The sequence below is a fragment of the Squalius cephalus genome (assembly GCF_949319135.1).
Source record: "Squalius cephalus genome assembly, chromosome: 7".
Lineage (NCBI taxonomy): Eukaryota > Metazoa > Chordata > Actinopteri > Cypriniformes > Leuciscidae > Squalius > Squalius cephalus.
The window spans coordinates 11,530,115-11,548,380 of NC_137128.1; the positions used below are offsets into that span (position 1 = coordinate 11,530,115).

The following is an 18,266-nucleotide window of genomic DNA, read 5'->3' on the forward strand; positions in this document are numbered from 1 at the left end:
TATAGAGCTGCGAAAGAGTTGCTGTTTCCCAGGCTTTCTGTGCGCGCAATTCCAGACAGAGCGAAACACAGACAGTACAGGGTACTCTGGGATTTGAGTGTGTGTTTAAACAGACAGTACACACAAAAATATGTCAATATGCCAGTCTTAAACTGTCTAACCCAGGGGTGCCCAATCCTGCTCCTGCCGATCGACTGTCCTGCACAGTTCATCTTCAACCCTCATCAAACACACCTGCCTTTCATTTTCAAGTGATCCTAAAGACCTTAATTGGTTGCTTCAGGTGTGTTTGATTACACTGTAAAATGTAATTAGTTGACCTTACTTAAAAAAAAGTATGCAAACTTGTTGCCTCAAAAAAATTAAGCAAAGTAATCTTAAGATTAGTGAGTTAGAAAAGCTTGTTTATTTTAAGTGTGCAGTACTAAATCAAGTAGTACCACTAGCATGTTTTGTTTATGTTCATGTAACTTAATAGCCATGCTTAGTGTTAACTTAGTTTTTTCATTTTGTGTGGACTGCTTGATATAAATTTAACCCCACTTAGAATTACTAAATACCTACAACTTAACACTTTTAGTTCTGCTCACTCATTTTTAAAGTTCACATAAATTAAAGAAACCAATTTCTGAGTTAGGTTTACTTTATTAATTATAGCAGCACTGTCCTTGTACAGCATAATATTTAGAATTTCTTAAAAGTTTCCATTATACAAAAAAAAATATATATTTTTTGTTTTATTTAGTTTTTAGACACATTGACATCAAGAATCAGCCTGTGAATCTCAACAATGGTGACAATTATAAAGCATGTTGCAGTGCATTCTGGGTGCAACCAATCAAAACTCATTCATGGCTCCCATCATACATTGCTGCATGAATAAATAATGAGCTTATGATCAGGGGTGATCTGTTTGTCACCATTGCTGAGATTCATACGCTAATTCTTGATGTCTGTGTGTGCCTACAAAAAAAAAAAAATATATATATATATATATATATATATATTTATTTTTTATTTATTTGATTATTTGGATTTCATTGAAATGGCTAAAAATATTATGCTGTACAAGGACAGAGCTGCTATAATTAATAAAGTAATCCTAACTCAGAAATTGGGCTCTATATGAGTTCAGTGAATCAGGTCAAATGATTGTGAAATAACGATTATGTTAAAACACAACTAACACCATCAGATCACCTTTTCTCGTTGTTCATCTGACTGTTGTAATTCAAGTACAGCAGCGAAACAAAGTCTAAAGTAAATGATATAAGGGTCAAGAGCACAACTAAAACAAACACTGATCATCACAATGGTGGCTTAAAATTAAGGTTTTCCCCTTCAGCCAATAGTAGCTATTCAAGGACGGGTCTTGGCGTGGCCATATATCGCCGTCTAACGTAGAGAGGAGAAAAGCAGGTGTTAATAGCAGGTTGAAAAAAAGAGATTAAGGTCAATTTACTATTTTTAATTAAATACCATGTTTGCATTTACAGTGTAGGGTTGGAGATGAACTGTGCAGGACAGTCGATCAGCAGGAGCAGGATTGGGCACCCCTGGTCTAAACTGAACATAAACATTTGGGAAATGCTTGTCAGTGTGTATTCTGTGCATTCATTATTAAAGTGACAGAAACTTGATAAACCTGCTGATGTCTGTCATTAGAATATTATAAACATTTTTTTTTAGAAACGCTGATTCATTTGCACACACACATCAAATGAATCTCAACAATGGTGACCTGCTTCATGCCGCAGTGCATGCTGGGAGCCACCATAGTTTAAAACTCTTGGCTCCCAGCATGCATTGCGGCATGAAGCATGTTGGCCCTGTCCCAAATGGCGCACTTCATGTGGACTTTCGGTCTCGTGGACTTGAATTGCGTGTGCTCGCTGAGTCTACGAGTCCGTAGGCCGTCCCATTCAGCATCTTACCGCTCTGAAGTGTGCTCAGCAGTGCCCCCTTTGTACCCTTGAAGCGGTCTTCCACGAAGCCCGCATAGATGTAGGCTCCACACACTTTAACTACCCAGGAGTCCTTGCGAAAGGCCAATCAGACAACGGATGGAAGGAGATTTTGCTCAAGAAAATATTACGTTTTTTATGACCTAGATGTACATTTTACCAGTTGTAACCTACAGTTTACAAACATTATGGTCATCGAGCAATGGTTGATGTCTCAAACATAATAATAGCGCGTTGAATAATACGATCGCATTATGATTTATTAAATAAATAGAACCGAATGTCAGGGCTTTACTGAGTCATATATTTACACAGTATGAATATTGAAACCTGTAAATTCATCTGAAACTCATGCACATTTTCATTATGTGTTAAAATTGTAATCTTAGTTCAAATGGAACATTACGTATTATTATGTACAACTGTACACATAATTTAAATAAGCATGATGTATTGTCTAATGCCCATCTAGATGGCATGCATAATATCAGAATATAGAACTGTAAAATTAGGCTGTGTAGTCGACATGCAGATAAGACGTCGGAGCGCAAAAATGTGATTTCTCCTGTCCAACAACAACCAGGCTGTTATTTCCGGCGTGACGATCGAGTCTGTCCCAAAATACCTCTCAATGCGCCCTTGTGGACTCGCGCCAAGGGCCCTACAGGTCTGCACTACATGATGTCACCAAAGTGTGGACTCTGAGGAAGTCCACAAGTCCGGAGTGTGCCATTTGGGACAGGGCCTTTGTAGCTCCTGTGTGAGAAAACAAGAAAACACATTCAGTAACAAAACGAGAAAGTCAAAGAATGATTATACCATCTGGATGTCATATGCCACAGCTGTGCACAAGGCGCCCCGCGTTTGAGTCTCAGCTCAAGGTTCAGTCTTGTTTATTCATTAATGACGTCAGCAGTGACTAGTCAGCGTCGACTCGACTTTCATCACATAAATGTCGACTTTAAAAAATCTTCAACCAGTAGGATACCTAAGATATTAGTATCTAAAATAAACTAAGTAGCCTATTAGTAGCATGAAATAGATATGAATTCAGGTTGATTGGGACACCAGTCATCCCAAAGGCAAAAACTGTCCCAATCAAATCAATTTACCCTATGTTTTAAGTATGTTAAAATTGCTTGCAATAGTAGGCTCGTTTGTAAAAAAAGGATACTGTGTGGGCTTTTGAGGTTTCATTTGTGCATGTCTGTAATAACGAGGTCCATATTGTGACTGCTTCTTACTTTGTTTAATATTATGCTGTATAAAAAAAAACAAGGGTCCACTATTAGGAAAGCATCTATTTCATCTGGAAATGAACTAACATCTTATAAACACCAAATGTTCTTAATATTTTCCCTGTCCTCGATGTGATCATTTGTGTTGCAACACTTTCAGCCCTCCCCCCCCCCACGAGCAAGCTCCACACTACAGTTCAGTAGGGGGCGATAATTCATCTTGCGTTTCTTTGCCACCCGCCAATAACAACACAAGAAGAAGAAGAAGAACAAGAAGAAGAAGAACAACAACAAACACAACAACAACTCCTCTTGAGTTCAGCCCTCTGTTCTTGCTGTGCGGAGCATTTGGTAAGTGCTGGTTCTAGTTCGATTCATTTTGTTATTATGGTTTCTTGATTTTGGGAGTAATTTTAATGTCTTATATTTGACTTTCTGGAACTGAAGTGGATTCTGTGCTGTCTGGAAATATGTTTTCAGTGACAGACTCAATGTGTACAGTGATTTTACGAATTCACTCCTGTATATAAATTAAGAATTTATTCACTACCGAAACTTTGCAGTGTGCACGTGACTGTTGGTCCACTTAACAGCATGACAAATTATGACTTTATGCAAATACTGAATAAATTAGGCTACATACGGAAGCGAGCAAACACAGGGATGTGTGATATTGACAAATTAATTCTTCATATTATCTGGGATTTTGTCGATAACGTTTAATATTGAACGTTTCTGTGTGACTTAAAAAGTCTTATTTCGCCCTTCCACAAATTAAGACCAAAGCAAAGAGTCTAAAATTCATAAAGTAGTGGCAATGTATAATAAATGCATACTGGAATTTGAATATGGTTAACAATAGCTTCTATAATAATTATAATTATAAATAAATAAACAAAACAAAAATGAACAAAATAAATAAATGAAAAAAAAAAAATCAAACATTGGAGGCAAGGATGAAATGCACAGCAATCTTATTTCACAAATGTAGTGTTGTTATGGTCAAATAATTTATAACTAATCCAGTACACAGAGGTTGTATAATTTATGAACAACAATTACAGCAGTTATGCATTTATAGTGGCTAAATTACATTTATATATTGCACATGATTTAACAAAGTAGTGCAAACATCAGAGATATGTAAGTGAGAGATTATAACTTTTCTGTTCGTAAGGCGCGCTGCGGGTAAGAGAAGCTTCCAACGAGCTTTGCTTTGGGACAGAAAACTTTTCGTGCTGCTTAGTTTTTGTGGCTGAGGTTTGTAGCAAGCTCTAAACACTCATAATACTGAACTTTATGGTGATGTTGTAAGTGGTGGAAAAGATTTGATTTGCTTCCACTTGTTTTTATGGCATTCTTTACAGATGGCTTGTTTTTGCTGCTCATCAGATCTTTTATATCCAAACCATTTCCAATTAGGCTAATTGAACCATTGTTTTTCTTTTTACTAACCAGATCGTCTTCTGCAGTGTGGACCCGCGCTGTTTTCCTCCATGTCGCAGGCAAACTTATGATGGTCTGGACGAGGTCCGGTTTGCGCACAGAGCGAGAGTGGAGGAGGGTCACATGATCAAACCATGTTTCGGTAAGACAGAGAGCATTGCTATCCCTGACGTCTCGCTGGAACTCTTCGGGCTCTAAAATCATCCAGCTTGTTGTCAATTGACTGGATATTCGCTAAGAATATACTTGGCATTGTGTTGTCCCGGACCACGGTACCAAAATTATGACTTCGATACGATACCTGACTAAAATACCTCGATACTGATACTAAATCAATACCACGTAGGGCTGCACGACATTGGAAATAACCAGTGGCGGCTGGTTAAAAATATCTGTGCTATATTCAGTCAGTTTCAATAGTTTGGTAACCATGGGAGTCAGGTCTTTAAGCGTTGTGGCTCTTCCTCAAGACATCCGTCAAGCATCCACCCTTCTCTCCTTCAAAAACCTCTTAAAAACACATTTTTTCTCTGAATATTACTCTTCAGCTCACAGTCTGTAAATTCTACCTTGTTAATGTTGATTATGTTATTTGCTTGAATCCCTCTTTGTTTGTATCTTTAACCTAACTTTGCAAGTGACCTCTGTCTGCGTATATTATATTACCTCTGTATATTACTTTCTGCCACAATACACAATGGTATGTGTATTGTGCGTTGATGTTTATTTTGTTCTATTCCTTAACCCAGTGTTCTCAAACTTTTTAGTGTGTTGTACCTCTGAGGCTTTTAACATCCTTCTACGTACCCCCTTCTCTGCAGTCACACCTTTTTCAGTAAGGGACAATATTTGCCCCCTTAAATTGATTTTCCCAGTGCATTTTTTACCTTTACAAATACCTTTATAAAATAAATAATGCTTTAAATAAATAAATAAAAATCAATAGAGAAATATGCAATGATAGTAAAAACGAAGTGATCCTTTTAAATATTAAATTAAAAGCGCCAGTAGATGGCAGTAAGTCACTGTCTTTATGAGTGAGTCATCGAGTCATTCATACATACAGTAACGAAGCAAGTGGCTGTATTTATGAATTAATCATTGGCTCTTACGATTCGTTCAAAGCCGCAGATTCGTTCACAAACACTGCTGTGTGCTGCAGTTCTGCTGTGGCTTTCGTTGGAGCTATTATTTTGTTGTAAAAAAATACTGACAATACTGTTTTGAAAATGAACATTTATACATTAACATTAATTAACCTTAATACCTTTAACATGAACATTAATACCTTTCGTTTGTTGAACTGTTGTATAAAACCAATGTCACATTTGCAATCGTGTGGATAATGTGATCAACACTAAACACAGGAATTCACACAGGGTATGTATTTGTATCGAAGAGAGATCTTAAATCTTAAATCGATCTCTATGCACAGTTTGTGTCTTCATTCTTCATGCTAGTAAATGCTAAATCCCCACTTTTACAAAGGTACATGGTCGAGAACGACAGTATAGCGTGATTTGCCAAGGCAGCCTAAACTGCACAAAACATGTCATATACACGCTGCTTGTGTGAATGCAGTCCATTTTGACCGCAAAAGATGAGGTAATTTGATCGGATGTCATGCATTTACGGCATTTTACCGGCTAGAAATACATGCTCAGTTTTAATGTTAAAATTCAGCATTTTGTTCACGTACCCCGTTCTGTCACCTCACGTACCCCAGTTTGAGAACCACTGCCTTAACCTATCTTTGTAAAGCGACCGTAGGTGTTGGAAAGGCGCTATATAAATACATCATACTAATAATAATAATAACCACCCAAACACAATACAAACTGCAGGATACCAGTGCTCTGTGAAAAAGTCAGTAATTATTTAATGCCAATATTAAAAGATTGAGGCATTCTTACACAAAAACAAACATACTGCACAAACTTTCCACTTGCATTTGAAATTGAACTCAAACTGTTTCGTTACTTTCTCAGACAGGTGTTGCTTCCCTCATTTAATGTTTCAAATACACAACTATTGACAATTTGTATACATGATTTATGTAGGCTATGTACATACCTTATGTATGTATGGCCAGCCACCCCTGGAAATAACTCGCATTGCGATATTTTGTTTTTCTGCTAAATATATATTGCGATATTAAAGCAATTTCACTTGATGATTTGAATAGCTCTATTTGTAAAGAATTAATTATTCTAGGATGATTGGGGTAATTTTGTAAGGGGCCGAATCTGCACAGAAAAAAAATACAGAAAAAAATAAACCAATCACAAGCATAGATAAATACAATAGAAGAAAGATACAAATGAAATAAACAATGCTTTATGTTTTCAGGTACAGACATTGAATAATCAAATGTAAAATAGCACTGTCTTCACTGTATAAATTTAATTTAATTAATCAATTAATACATTTTATCTTTGTAAAGCCACAAAATAGATTTTCTCTCTCTCTTTTTTGTTGTTTGATAAATATTGGTGAGATAAACAGCTGCGGGTATATTAGGCTGCTGTAGCTTTAAGACAAATCCAATATAATGATACGCATCTGCTTTTTACACAATGCAATTTTGAATGGACGTGTCCATTGAAGCTCAAAAAGAAAGAGAAAGAGAACTGAATTCGACGTTCATGTGCTGTTTGAGTGTCTCTGTGTGTGAGAAAATTTAGGATAATGTAAGCACACAATTGAAATAAATATATAACACTGTGCAAGTGGTTTCTGGATATTTTGATGCAAGATTCTTACATATTGAACCTTTTAAAATTCATTGTTTTATATAAAAAATAAAAATAAAATAAAAATATTCCTGCCCTGCCTTTTGACCATTCCCTCCCCTTTATTTAAAAATAAATAAATAATAATAATTACATGCTACAGTGTGAACATCCTTACAGAGATGTTTGCAACTATCACATCATCAATCATGTTAACATTCACATCATTCTGAACAGGCTGGGATAGGGGTAGGTGACATAACCAAAATCTTATTTCATTATATGAGTAATTAATGTTTTTAAAAGTAAAAAAAACAGGATGTGCATTTTGACATATTTTTGAGCATTCAAGCCAGGGCTCCAGTCTAACATTTGAGAGCAGTAGCACCAGTGCCACTAAGTTCTACAGATGGAGGCACCAGCACCTGATTTGGTAGCGCTGGGGGGATTTTTAATCACAAAGTAAATTTAATCAGAATATTACTATTGGTTGCATTAATAAGTGCAGTTACTAATAATATTAAATGTTTGTTTATTGGAAATTTGACAGTAAAGCACTGAGCTTGAATTGAGATGCAGATAAAATTTACTTTTATTAACAACAGTAACGTGAAAACCCTTTTTTTTTTTTAGGGAAAATTCTACTCTTATAAAATATACCATTGTTCCACTCTTTACTTGCTTTCTGTGTAATTCAGTCACAATTTGAATAAAAGTTTTTGTTTTTCATGAGTCTTTGTGACTTCCTACTTTTTTCTATTAGGGAGTGGAAATGGCTAAAGCCTTGTTTATACTTTCGCCTGGCTCCGCAGCGCGAGTCTCCGCAGACTGGGCGCGCTTCTCCCCAAACGGACAAGGCGTTTATACTTGACGCGCTCGCTGTTGTACTATTCTTTGAAACGTTAGGGGGCGACTCGAGTAATTCTCCTCTAAACCATCAGGAATCAGCAGTGAGAAGAAGAAAGCTATACACACGTGACAATGTTTATTTTAGTACACCACCACCAATGCCACACTACAAAAAGAATCGTGTAAAACCCAGTAAACCCTGAGATTATTACTCATGACAATAAAACAAAATATATGGATATGAGAATGTGTATAGCCTACAACATAATTAAATTAACGATCTCTTACATATTTTCTAATTTTACTAAACATTTCATTGAGTTTCGTGAACATTTTTATTAAACATGGACCTTTATGTTAATTAAAAATACTTTTTATGCTATTGTATGCTCATTTTTTAATTGTAAACAACTAATTTAGACGTGCAAACTGGGTGCCGGTGTGGTGAGAAGTTCGAGCTCGGCCAGATTCGGCTCAAAGTCGTTCATCTTAGGATGCGGAGCCGCACGCGCTCTTACAAAAAAAGCCATGCACACCGTCAAGCGAAATGGGGTCTTGTGCACCCAACGCGCACGACCGCCCACACCGCAATGACGTCATTTTTGCCGCGCACACCTTCGCGCTCGTGCGGACGCGTCGAGTATAAACCTAGCTTGAGAAGTCAATAAGTGCTCCTCGGCCACCATCGACTGGTTATAGTGGTAATTTCATGTCTTTTTTTTTTTTTAACTAAAAGTGTTTGTTTGCCACGAAGTGTTAGTTTTCCTAAATATTTAAACTTCAAATCATCACATTAACATTGAATAATATTTAGAGCTTTGAAGTGCTGGAAAAAGTGTGAAGCACTTGAAAGCTCTTGGAAAATGCTTGAATTTCACTCTTAAAAGGTTGTATGAACCCTGAAATGAATAATGTAAAAAAAAAAAAATCTGCCATAATACCATGGTTACAGTTAGCATTACTACATTAAATCCACGGTGAATGTTGGTGATTTGTGGATTGAAAGGCGTTCTTTAACTTGTTTGTTCCTAGTACAATGTTTCTCATGGTTTCCATGTCAGAGCCGTTTGTCCATATACAGCACAAGCTGCAGTTTCGCAGCACAGTGCAGAAGGAGTCAGATTTCACTTATTACATGATGAGATTAAGGAGAGATGACTGACAAGACGGTTTATTAACAAAAATCATTTACTATGTACGTTAGTAGCTTATTTATGCTTACAAAAAACAGTTGCAAGGAGGTAGACTTTGGAGGTAGAACTTGTGGAGTAAAATAATAAACCAAAAAACAAAGCAAAAAAATCATCTTCTTTATTCTATTTGGCACCCAAAAGTATAACTCCATTATAGCTACTTTCCACATTTTACTGCATTTTCTTGATTCTTTCCTTTTATCTAAACTTTTCAAACAGATGTCTACGTCTGTCATTTACAGATACAAACTGTTGGCCTACATCATTAAGGTCCACTTTGTCAAGGGCCTCTTGATGCACATTGCATACAGTTACATTATTTAGGCGCTGCTGAGACATAGTAGATTGTAACCAAGTTTTCAGTCTCGTCAGTGCACTAAAGCTTCGTTCATCTTCAGCTGAGACCACAGGGACGGCCAACAACAACCTAAAAAACTTCTCAACCTCATCAAAGAAGCCTCTCACCTCACTTGGCATTGCTTTCAGAATGCATGCAACTTCATCAATTGACGTGATTGTAAGCTTTAAAAGAAACATTGGTAGCTGAACCGTCAAAATATCCGTTTATTTCTGGATACTGTAAAATCACATCATCCATCTGCCCAGTGAGGAGAATATTTTCAATCTGTTTCAGTTTCTGTAAGTCTGGTTGGTTAAACCGTTCCTTGAATTGAATGTCCAAACTGTCCAACACCTTGAAAAAATTCTATAGTATTCCTCTGGTGTTTTTGGCTTATGCTGACCGCCTGTGAATCTTTTGGGGGGATTTCTTTGATGAAGGATTTGAATAGGTTAAATTCCCAGGGAGTCTACCATTACCACTGCCTTCTCAAACACTTCTGCAAACTTTTCCTCACTCCTTTTTTCTTGAAGAGTTGAACTAACATAGTCAACAGCAGCTTGCATGCCTTTAAAGTCCCCATGAAATCAAAATTGACCCTATTTACTTTGTCAGCGCATATTACTAGTCTTGTGGTGAACAATTAATCCGTGCAAGTAAATATAAAACAAATTTTTTACCATGGTAATCTTTAATCAAAATCTGAAAAGTTACTTCCGGTCTGGAATGCCGTCTTTTTCTGATGACGTAGGTTTGACGGCTTGGTTTGAAAACACTTAACCACTCCCCTCAAACCGTTAGTCTGCTATGAGCGAGAGATGGAGAGGAGGAGCGCTAGAGTAAAACCCTGCCCTCTGTTCAATATTCCGTTTCACTTGGAAATACGTCATAACACTGGAGAAAAGTCGTTTGCAACTTCCGGTTCACGGGATCTTTAATTGTTTGGGACTATTTTTGCAATGATTTGTTTAAGCACTCAAGCTCTCCCAACACCTCTGATGCTACCAGCAGTCCAAGAAAAGTCTTACCCTTCTGGAAGCGATCTAGGAGACCATTGGCTCTAGTGCCAGTTTCAGAACCGACTAAGGCCATTTCCTCCAAACACAACACAGCCCCATACTGGCTAAGAACTGGATCAACAGCTTGACCACGCACTGTCCACCTAGTTAAACACAGAGGTTTAACTGTTTTGGTAGGCCCCTCAGATGTTAGATGGCTAGCCAATGCCCCTTTGAATTTCCCTGATTGGTTGCTCAGAGTTCCAAGGTCATGGACCCACTGCAATGTGTCACATAGTAAGGTAGAGGCACTGAAAGCACTCTGTCTTATAAGATTCACACAATGTGCACCACAATGCACGCATACAAAGCCAATGGCTGTTCTCTCTTCAACACTGCCTGTGCCCCTGAGAATTTCCCTGACATATTGGCTGCTCCATCGTATGTCTGACCTCGCAAGCCGCAGATTGGAATATTCAGTCTTAGGAGCACATCAATAGCTAGCTTAACCATCTGCTCACCAGTTGTCCCTAGCACCTCATACAATCCCACAAAGACTTCCTGCGGCACAAGGTCTTGATCCACATATCTGAGACATATGGAAACCTGCTCTTTCCCCTGTATATCCTGAGTACCATCGATTATGATTGAAAACTGAAGCACAGACAAGGACCTGATTGTTGAGGCAATTTCCCTCACAATTGTGTTGACAAATAAAGCTAAGTACTCATTTTGACACTGTGGACTGATATAATCATGGCAACGTTTGAACCAAGAGGATAGAATAGGGTCATTGGTTGCAAGGAATTTCACAAGATGGTAAAAATTACCCTCATTAACCTCATGTCATCGAAAGGCAACTCCCAGCCTTGCTAGATATCATGTTAAGAGGGGACATGGTTTTGTGGAACCCTGCCTTTTAACATGCATAACCCCCCCCCCCCCCCCCCCCAATTCATGACCAAATAAGTTAACTTAAGGTCATAATCTTCTAAACATCCTAAAACTTCCTTGCTTGATGTTTTGATAATTCATAGTTCATAAAGACCTCACCTGAAGCCCTGAAGGTCCAGCTGCTTCTCCCTCAACCTGCCCTACATCATCTTTACTGGGTTTCTGAGTTTCCTATAAATAATCAAATAATCCATGCTTGAATAAATATGATGATTGGTTGAGCATCCTAAAACAAAACAGCAATGCTGTAGCCTGGATGCCAGCTGAACTTAGCCCCGCCTACAACATTTGAGGTCAGGATGTTCGGTCTGGACTTGATCCGTTGTGGTTGCCTAGAAATCTTGACGCACCCTAGCGGCAGCTTTATTTTGCAGCCAGGGTGGTCTAGCAACTCTCCGTTGGCTTTCGAGCTTGAAAAAAACAAACATTAGTTACGCCAATCACATCGTGTATAGAGTTGGCGGGCGGGCTTAACATAATGACGACAGAGTTGTGACGGTTCCCTTCTACTTGAAAACAAAGAAGAGTTGCTGCTTCTGGCGAACAGCGGTCTTTCGAATCGGCTTTGGCCGCGACTCTGGAGGACTTGGAGTTAAGCTTTTCTTCGAGAAAAGAACAAAGAACGGCACTTAAGTCATTCTTAAAAAAGGAAGATGTGTTTGTAGTTTTGCCGACCAGATACGGCAAAAGTTTAATCTATCAACTAGCTCCGCTGGTGGGAAAACGCTCTGGTTGGTTGCAGCGCTATCCTATTGTGTGCAGAGGGAATTTGAAAGACAACCTTTATCCCGCCCCTCGGATTGAGCCCTGCCAATGGTGAGTTCCCAGACCCAACATCTTGATGTGGATCTGGCTTGCCAGGCTACCGTTGTGGAGCAACTATGCTCGAACCAGAGCTGTTCGGACCAATCAAATTGTCAGGGCGGGCTTTATACGATGATGGACAGATGATCAACAGTAACGTAATCATCCACCTCACCAAAGAGCTCTTGGGTTTCGAAAAGATTTGTTTGCTGTATTGTCGAGTTCTAATCCTAAACTGAGAACTTGTTCGGATATGCATTCACCTTTTATATCAAAAACGATGATCGTGTTGGTAAGTACTCTGTGTCTCCTTAAATTATTTTTACAACACCGGCAAAGATTGTTTACACTCATCATCTTCTTCTACTTCTTCCAGCGTGCGTGCAGTTGAGTCACTTACTCTGTTGTTCTGATTGGTTGTAGGTCCATCCAACTGGGTGCAGGGGCATTTTCTTTCCTGGTTCGGTTGAAACAAGCCCCATAATCACAGCCCAATTGAGCAGTATCAGACTCATATTCTGACTAGAATCTGAGTATGACGACGTCAGGCTAGCAATGCTGATGACTCCAAATGAATTGACAATTTGACATAGGCTAATTAGAACTTCACCTGAAGCCCTGATGCTGTTTCCTCAGCCTGCTCTACATCTGTAGTGGTTTGATGCTGTCTTTCCTGCATACAAAATGTGGCCATTTTGTAGCCTATCCTATGACTAGCAAGTTGTATATGATAGTGTTATTTGGATATTATTAATCAAATAATGATTCATTATATTTGAATAACCAACAGTGTTAACTTTATTCACATTGCCAACACGTTTTTCCAGCACATGTGTCTAGCAATGCATTGACAGTCCTTCATTAAACTGTGAATTCGGTGGTCTCCCTTTTATTTCTCTGCATTGTGTAGGCTACACTCACAAATACATTACATAAACAGAATATAGAAACGAAAAATGTCTCAGATCCACTGTTTATTGTGACTGCAAGATTCTAACTTAAAGGAGAACTCCGGTCAATTTTAACATTGAGCTCATTTTTTTGTACATTTGGAGTGCTGTCAATACAGAGAACAACGACAAAAATCGGTGTTGCCTACACCGAGTTATTCTATTTTTAAAATTTGCACCCTGTTGACTTCAATGGGGCAAGTACTAAACCTGCTTTTAGCCTCTTAACATCCTTGATGTGTCATTACAAGTGCACAGAAAATGTGAGTGATTCCTTCTGAGTGAACACGAGTGAGTCTGACTGCAGTAGATGTGAAAGAAATGTATAAAAATGATGTTATTTAAGCCAGCGCAAATACCTTTGTTTACATCCTGTTTTTCGGTTGAAGTCCAAAGTAGTCGATTGCCGAGTTCACGCGCGTGATCATAGGTATTAAACCTATGCGTGTGAACTCTGCAATCGACTGCTTTGGACTTCAACCGAAAAACAGGATGTAAACAAAGGTATTTGCGCTGGCTTAAATAACATCATTTTTATACATTTCTTTCACATCTACTGCAGTCAGACTCACTCGTGTTCACTCAGAAGGAATCACTCACATTTTCTGTGCACTTGTAATGACACATCAAGGATGTTAAGAGGCTAAAAGCAGGTTTAGTACTTGCCCCATTGAAGTCAACAGGGTGCAAATTTTAAAAATAGAATAACTCGGTGTAGGCAACACCGATTTTTGTCGTTGTTCTCTGTATTGACAGCACTCCAAATGTACAAAAAAATGAGCTCAATGTTAAAATTGACCGGAGTTCTCCTTTAAGGTAGGCTAATTAACATTCGGTGACTTGGTAACGTAGCATTCTATCATAGCGCGACTTCTATGTGACTATCCGTGCAGCACACCCCAAATCAATACTCCTAACCTTGAATGAAAGATTACAGAAGCTAGGTTTAGCTTTAAAAATATCCTGGGTAACATATACTACATATACTATCACCAGTTTATAATATTTTCCATAGTAGAATCTGCAGTTGAAAGCCTGGTCACTACCACTGCTAGTTTGTGTGGCTAGTTATTTTGCCTACTTACACTCTGCTTTATGAAAAAGCTTTGTATGTCCCCTTTCTTCTTCTTGGGTGGCATAGCTGATCTACAAAGCAAAAAAAAGGGACAAATGTGTACATGCTGAAGGGCAAAGGGAATATTAAAATGTTTTACTCTGGACCTTTATGGGGTATTGTCGTCAACACACCCGTTCGCTTGTCTGCCAGCACAAAGCAAAGTAGCCTGTGCTTTGACACTCTCCCGTGCGTGTAGTGTGTCAGATATACCCCCCCCCCTCGTTTTTTCAGCCAATCAAATGACGCTGTTTATTTTACTGTCGTCCTGGCCATCGGAATCGATCCAAATAGCAGCACAAAAGAATTTGCTAAAATATTGGTGGGGACAATTTTGTCATCTTAAAATATTGATTGGGACAAGTACCTAGCGTCCCCCCCAAACCTACACCCATGGGAAACGGGTAGGACAGGTTTGGTGGTATGGGTAGGTTTAAGGGTGGGTTAAAGGTGTAAGGGAAGGGTGTAATTGTAGATGTACAGTACTGTGCAAAAGTCTTAGCATGTTAATACCCCCCCCCCCCCCCAAAAAAGGTTTTAAGTCAGTTTTTTATATTTTTTGCTGTAGTGTGTCAGTAGGAAATATCAGTTTACATTTCCAAACATTCTTTTTGCCATTAATTGTAATAATCCAGTGAGATTTGTGTATGCACAAGGAATCTGACAACAGCCAGGATGATCTGATCTCACCATCATCGAGTCCGTCTGTGATTACATGAAGAAATAGAAAAACTGCGGGAACATCTCCGAGACGCTTGAAGAAACCTTCCTGCAAAGCTACAGTACTGTGAAAAGTACTGGCACTTGTGTTAAAATGCTGTAAAGTGAGTGCTTTCAAAAATAAAATCACAAATTGAATTTATTTATGATTTGACTTCTATTAACTAATTCAAATCGATATATGGTGTAATTATCCTTTGCATTTAAAACGGCTTTTGTCCAGGTACACTCGCGCATAGTTTTTCAGGTAGCTTTGCAGGAAGGTTTCTTCAAGTTTTCTTAATTTATTCATTGAATAAAGTTGAAGTGGAATAAATTGTATGAAGTAATGTATTGTATAATCACTTTTTTCCAGATCTGGTCCTCCATACTACATAGCAATGAGCTGTGATGTTGTAAATATGGAGTTTATTAAAGAGGAGAATGACGATATGAGAAATTCAGAAGCATGCAAAGTGAAATGTGAAGATGCAGAGGAACAAATAGGTTGGTGTCCATTTCATTAATGACTGCTGAAAAACCTGAATGTAACAAATGTTCTGACTGATTAATATAATCATAGGCTGATGTTACATATCCATAGAAGCAAAAATTAGCATAGTTGTTATCAATAGTGCAAGGACAAATAGAAGTGACATTTAAACTTCACATGGAATTAAATTATATTTTCATTTTAGACGTGATGAACATGCAAGAGAAAAGTGAAGAATTTAATGAAATGGAGAAGAAACGTCAGTTTCAGAAACTTCATGATGCTGTATCTGGAGGACAAAAAGGACAAGAACTATTTCAAATAACAGGAGCCAAAAAGTATTTTACCTGCCCTCAATGTGGAAAGAGCATCACAACTAAACAAAGCCTCAAGGATCACATAAGAGTTCACACTGGAGAGAAACCTTTCACATGTCTTCAATGTGGGAAGAGTTTCAAATATAAAACAACCATTCGGATTCACAAAAGACTTCACACTGGTGAGAAGCCGTTCACATGCCCTCAGTGTGGCAAGAGTTTCTCACAGAAAGGATCCTTTCAGAGACACATGCGTATTCACACTGAAGAGAAGCCATTCACATGTGATCAGTGTGGAAAGTGTTTTAAATGGTCATATAGTCTCAGAGTTCATATGCTCATTCACTCTGGAGAAAAGCCATTTGATTGTGATCAGTGTGATAAGAAATTTGTTAAGGAATCAGATTTAAAGGGCCATAGGAAAGTTCACACAAAAGAGAAGCCTTACTTGTGTTCTGTTTGTGGAAAGGCGTTTTCATGGCTGGGCCGTTTTAAAGACCATCAGAAAATACACACTGGTGTGAAAGAGTATTTGTGCTCTGATTGTGGTAAAGCTTTTACTACAGCCACTGAGTTGAAAGTGCACCGAAGGATCCACACTGGAGAAAGACCTTACAAGTGTTCATATTGTGGAAAGAGTTTCAAACAGTTAGGAGGCCTTCAAGGACATGAGAGAATTCACACTGGAGAGAAGCCATATCAGTGCCATCAATGTGGCAAGAGATTCGGCCATTCCAGAAGTGCACAGATTCACAGTAAGAAGTATTGCCCAAAATTAAAAGGAATGTCAGTACAATTGGAAATAGAAGACCATAAGAGCACAGATATTAATAAGTGCTGAATTATTGTCCTTGATCTACTTTATCCTGTTATTTGTGATTCAAAATGTGAAAAATGTCCAAAACATACCCAAGGGGCATGCAGTCATTTATTGAATTAAAATTACATGTGAAAGTTTAATATCTTCATTTGTGATTTTTCATACACTTGCATTACTGTAATTATCTGATTTTTTAACGTTGTGTTGCTGAGTCACATATGTTTCATAGAGTTCGCTGACCAGATTTAAGTCAAAGCAGCATTAAAGTCATTAACTAAAGTGATCCAAATGAGATCCCAGTCCTGTTAAAAAATGGCCACTGGCAGAGGTGGACTTTTTATTAAAACAATTATTCCACAAATATTCATGCAAACTTGTCACCTTTTAGCAAAATTTTGAGTTCTGACATTGAATTAGGCCATTCACATGTTTTGTGCAGATCTGAGGAGGTTTTTTACTTTTTTGCTTCATTCTTCTGGCTCCACCATGGTTTTCCACTTCACTGGCTCCGCAGGGGTCTTTTCCTCCACCGCCATCAGCTCTGTGGTGGTTTCTAGCTTCCCCTACACCCTGTGAGTCCGGCTCACATCCACTTTGTGGTCTTGGCCCTCCTAAAGCCAACACCCATAAAATTGTCAGCGCTCATTGACCTTTCTGTCCTGGGGCTAGTTCCCACCCTTGCATCCACCCTTAAAGCCCTTCCTCTGCGGCTGTTCCTGTCCAGTCTGTTGGACTATCTGGTTCTGCCCAGTTCCCTGTCCCTTCTTCCTCCACTGGTTTTGTCCAGCTCGCTGACACCTCATCCTTCTGCTCTACTGGTGCTCCTCAGGCTCCACCGGCATGACCACGCTCTCCTGGCTATTCAGATTAATCATAGTCTTCGGACTTGTGGCACAAGTTGCGTTTCCATTACCCTTCAAACTGCGCAAATTGAAATTATCGCAAAAAAGTTTTTACGAAAATTTGAAAAAAGGAATATTTAGTAAAACTACCGTACACCTGGTGTACTTAAGTCATCATTCTTTAAAGATGACTTGGTACATTTGGACAGAAGATGGTAGAGTTTTTATTCTTTATTTACTACCATTGACATTTTGAATCCACAGTTTGCATAACCTCCCAGAAACACCTCATACCTGGCAAAGTATAATGGGCTTTCCTTGCCACTAATGCTTGTACAACACACCTACGTCTCCTTCGATTAAAAAGAATGGCTAGTTCGGTGGCTGCGATATACGTAAACCTACTAACATTCGTCACAATGATTTTTGGAATGACTTATAGCAAGAGGAAAAAAATATGTTTTAGTCGCATAACATCAGTTAATGGAAACGGCGTCATTTCGCAATAGTTTT

General features: G+C 38.4%; 1 protein-coding gene across 2 annotated transcripts; it reads left to right on the forward strand.

Moving 5' to 3' along the window:
• The first annotated feature begins 3,447 nt into the window (after window positions 1-3,447).
• LOC307161476 (uncharacterized protein) lies at window positions 3,448-17,049 on the forward strand. Of its 2 annotated transcripts, none has more exons than XM_079876200.1 (4): window positions 3,448-3,553; window positions 4,661-4,790; window positions 15,658-15,788; window positions 15,980-17,043. In XM_079876200.1, exons 2-4 carry the CDS (start codon window positions 4,783-4,785, stop codon window positions 16,930-16,932), a joined length of 1,092 nt encoding a protein of 363 aa, XP_079732326.1. In that variant the 5' UTR covers window positions 3,448-3,553; window positions 4,661-4,782; the 3' UTR covers window positions 16,933-17,043. The 2 variants fall into 2 exon arrangements, with proteins under 2 accessions (XP_079732326.1, XP_079732327.1); XM_079876201.1 differs by having other exon boundaries at window positions 3,467-3,553; window positions 4,675-4,790; window positions 15,980-17,049.
• The last annotated feature ends 1,217 nt before the right edge of the window (window positions 17,050-18,266 follow it).

What these genes read in the sequence shown, in the direction of transcription:
- LOC307161476 (XM_079876200.1), top strand. An exon ending in AGATGCAGAGGAACAAATAG is followed by an intron (nt 15,789 to 15,979) that starts GTTGGTGTCCAT and finishes TTTTCATTTTAG; the next exon opens with ACGTGATGAACATGCAAGAG.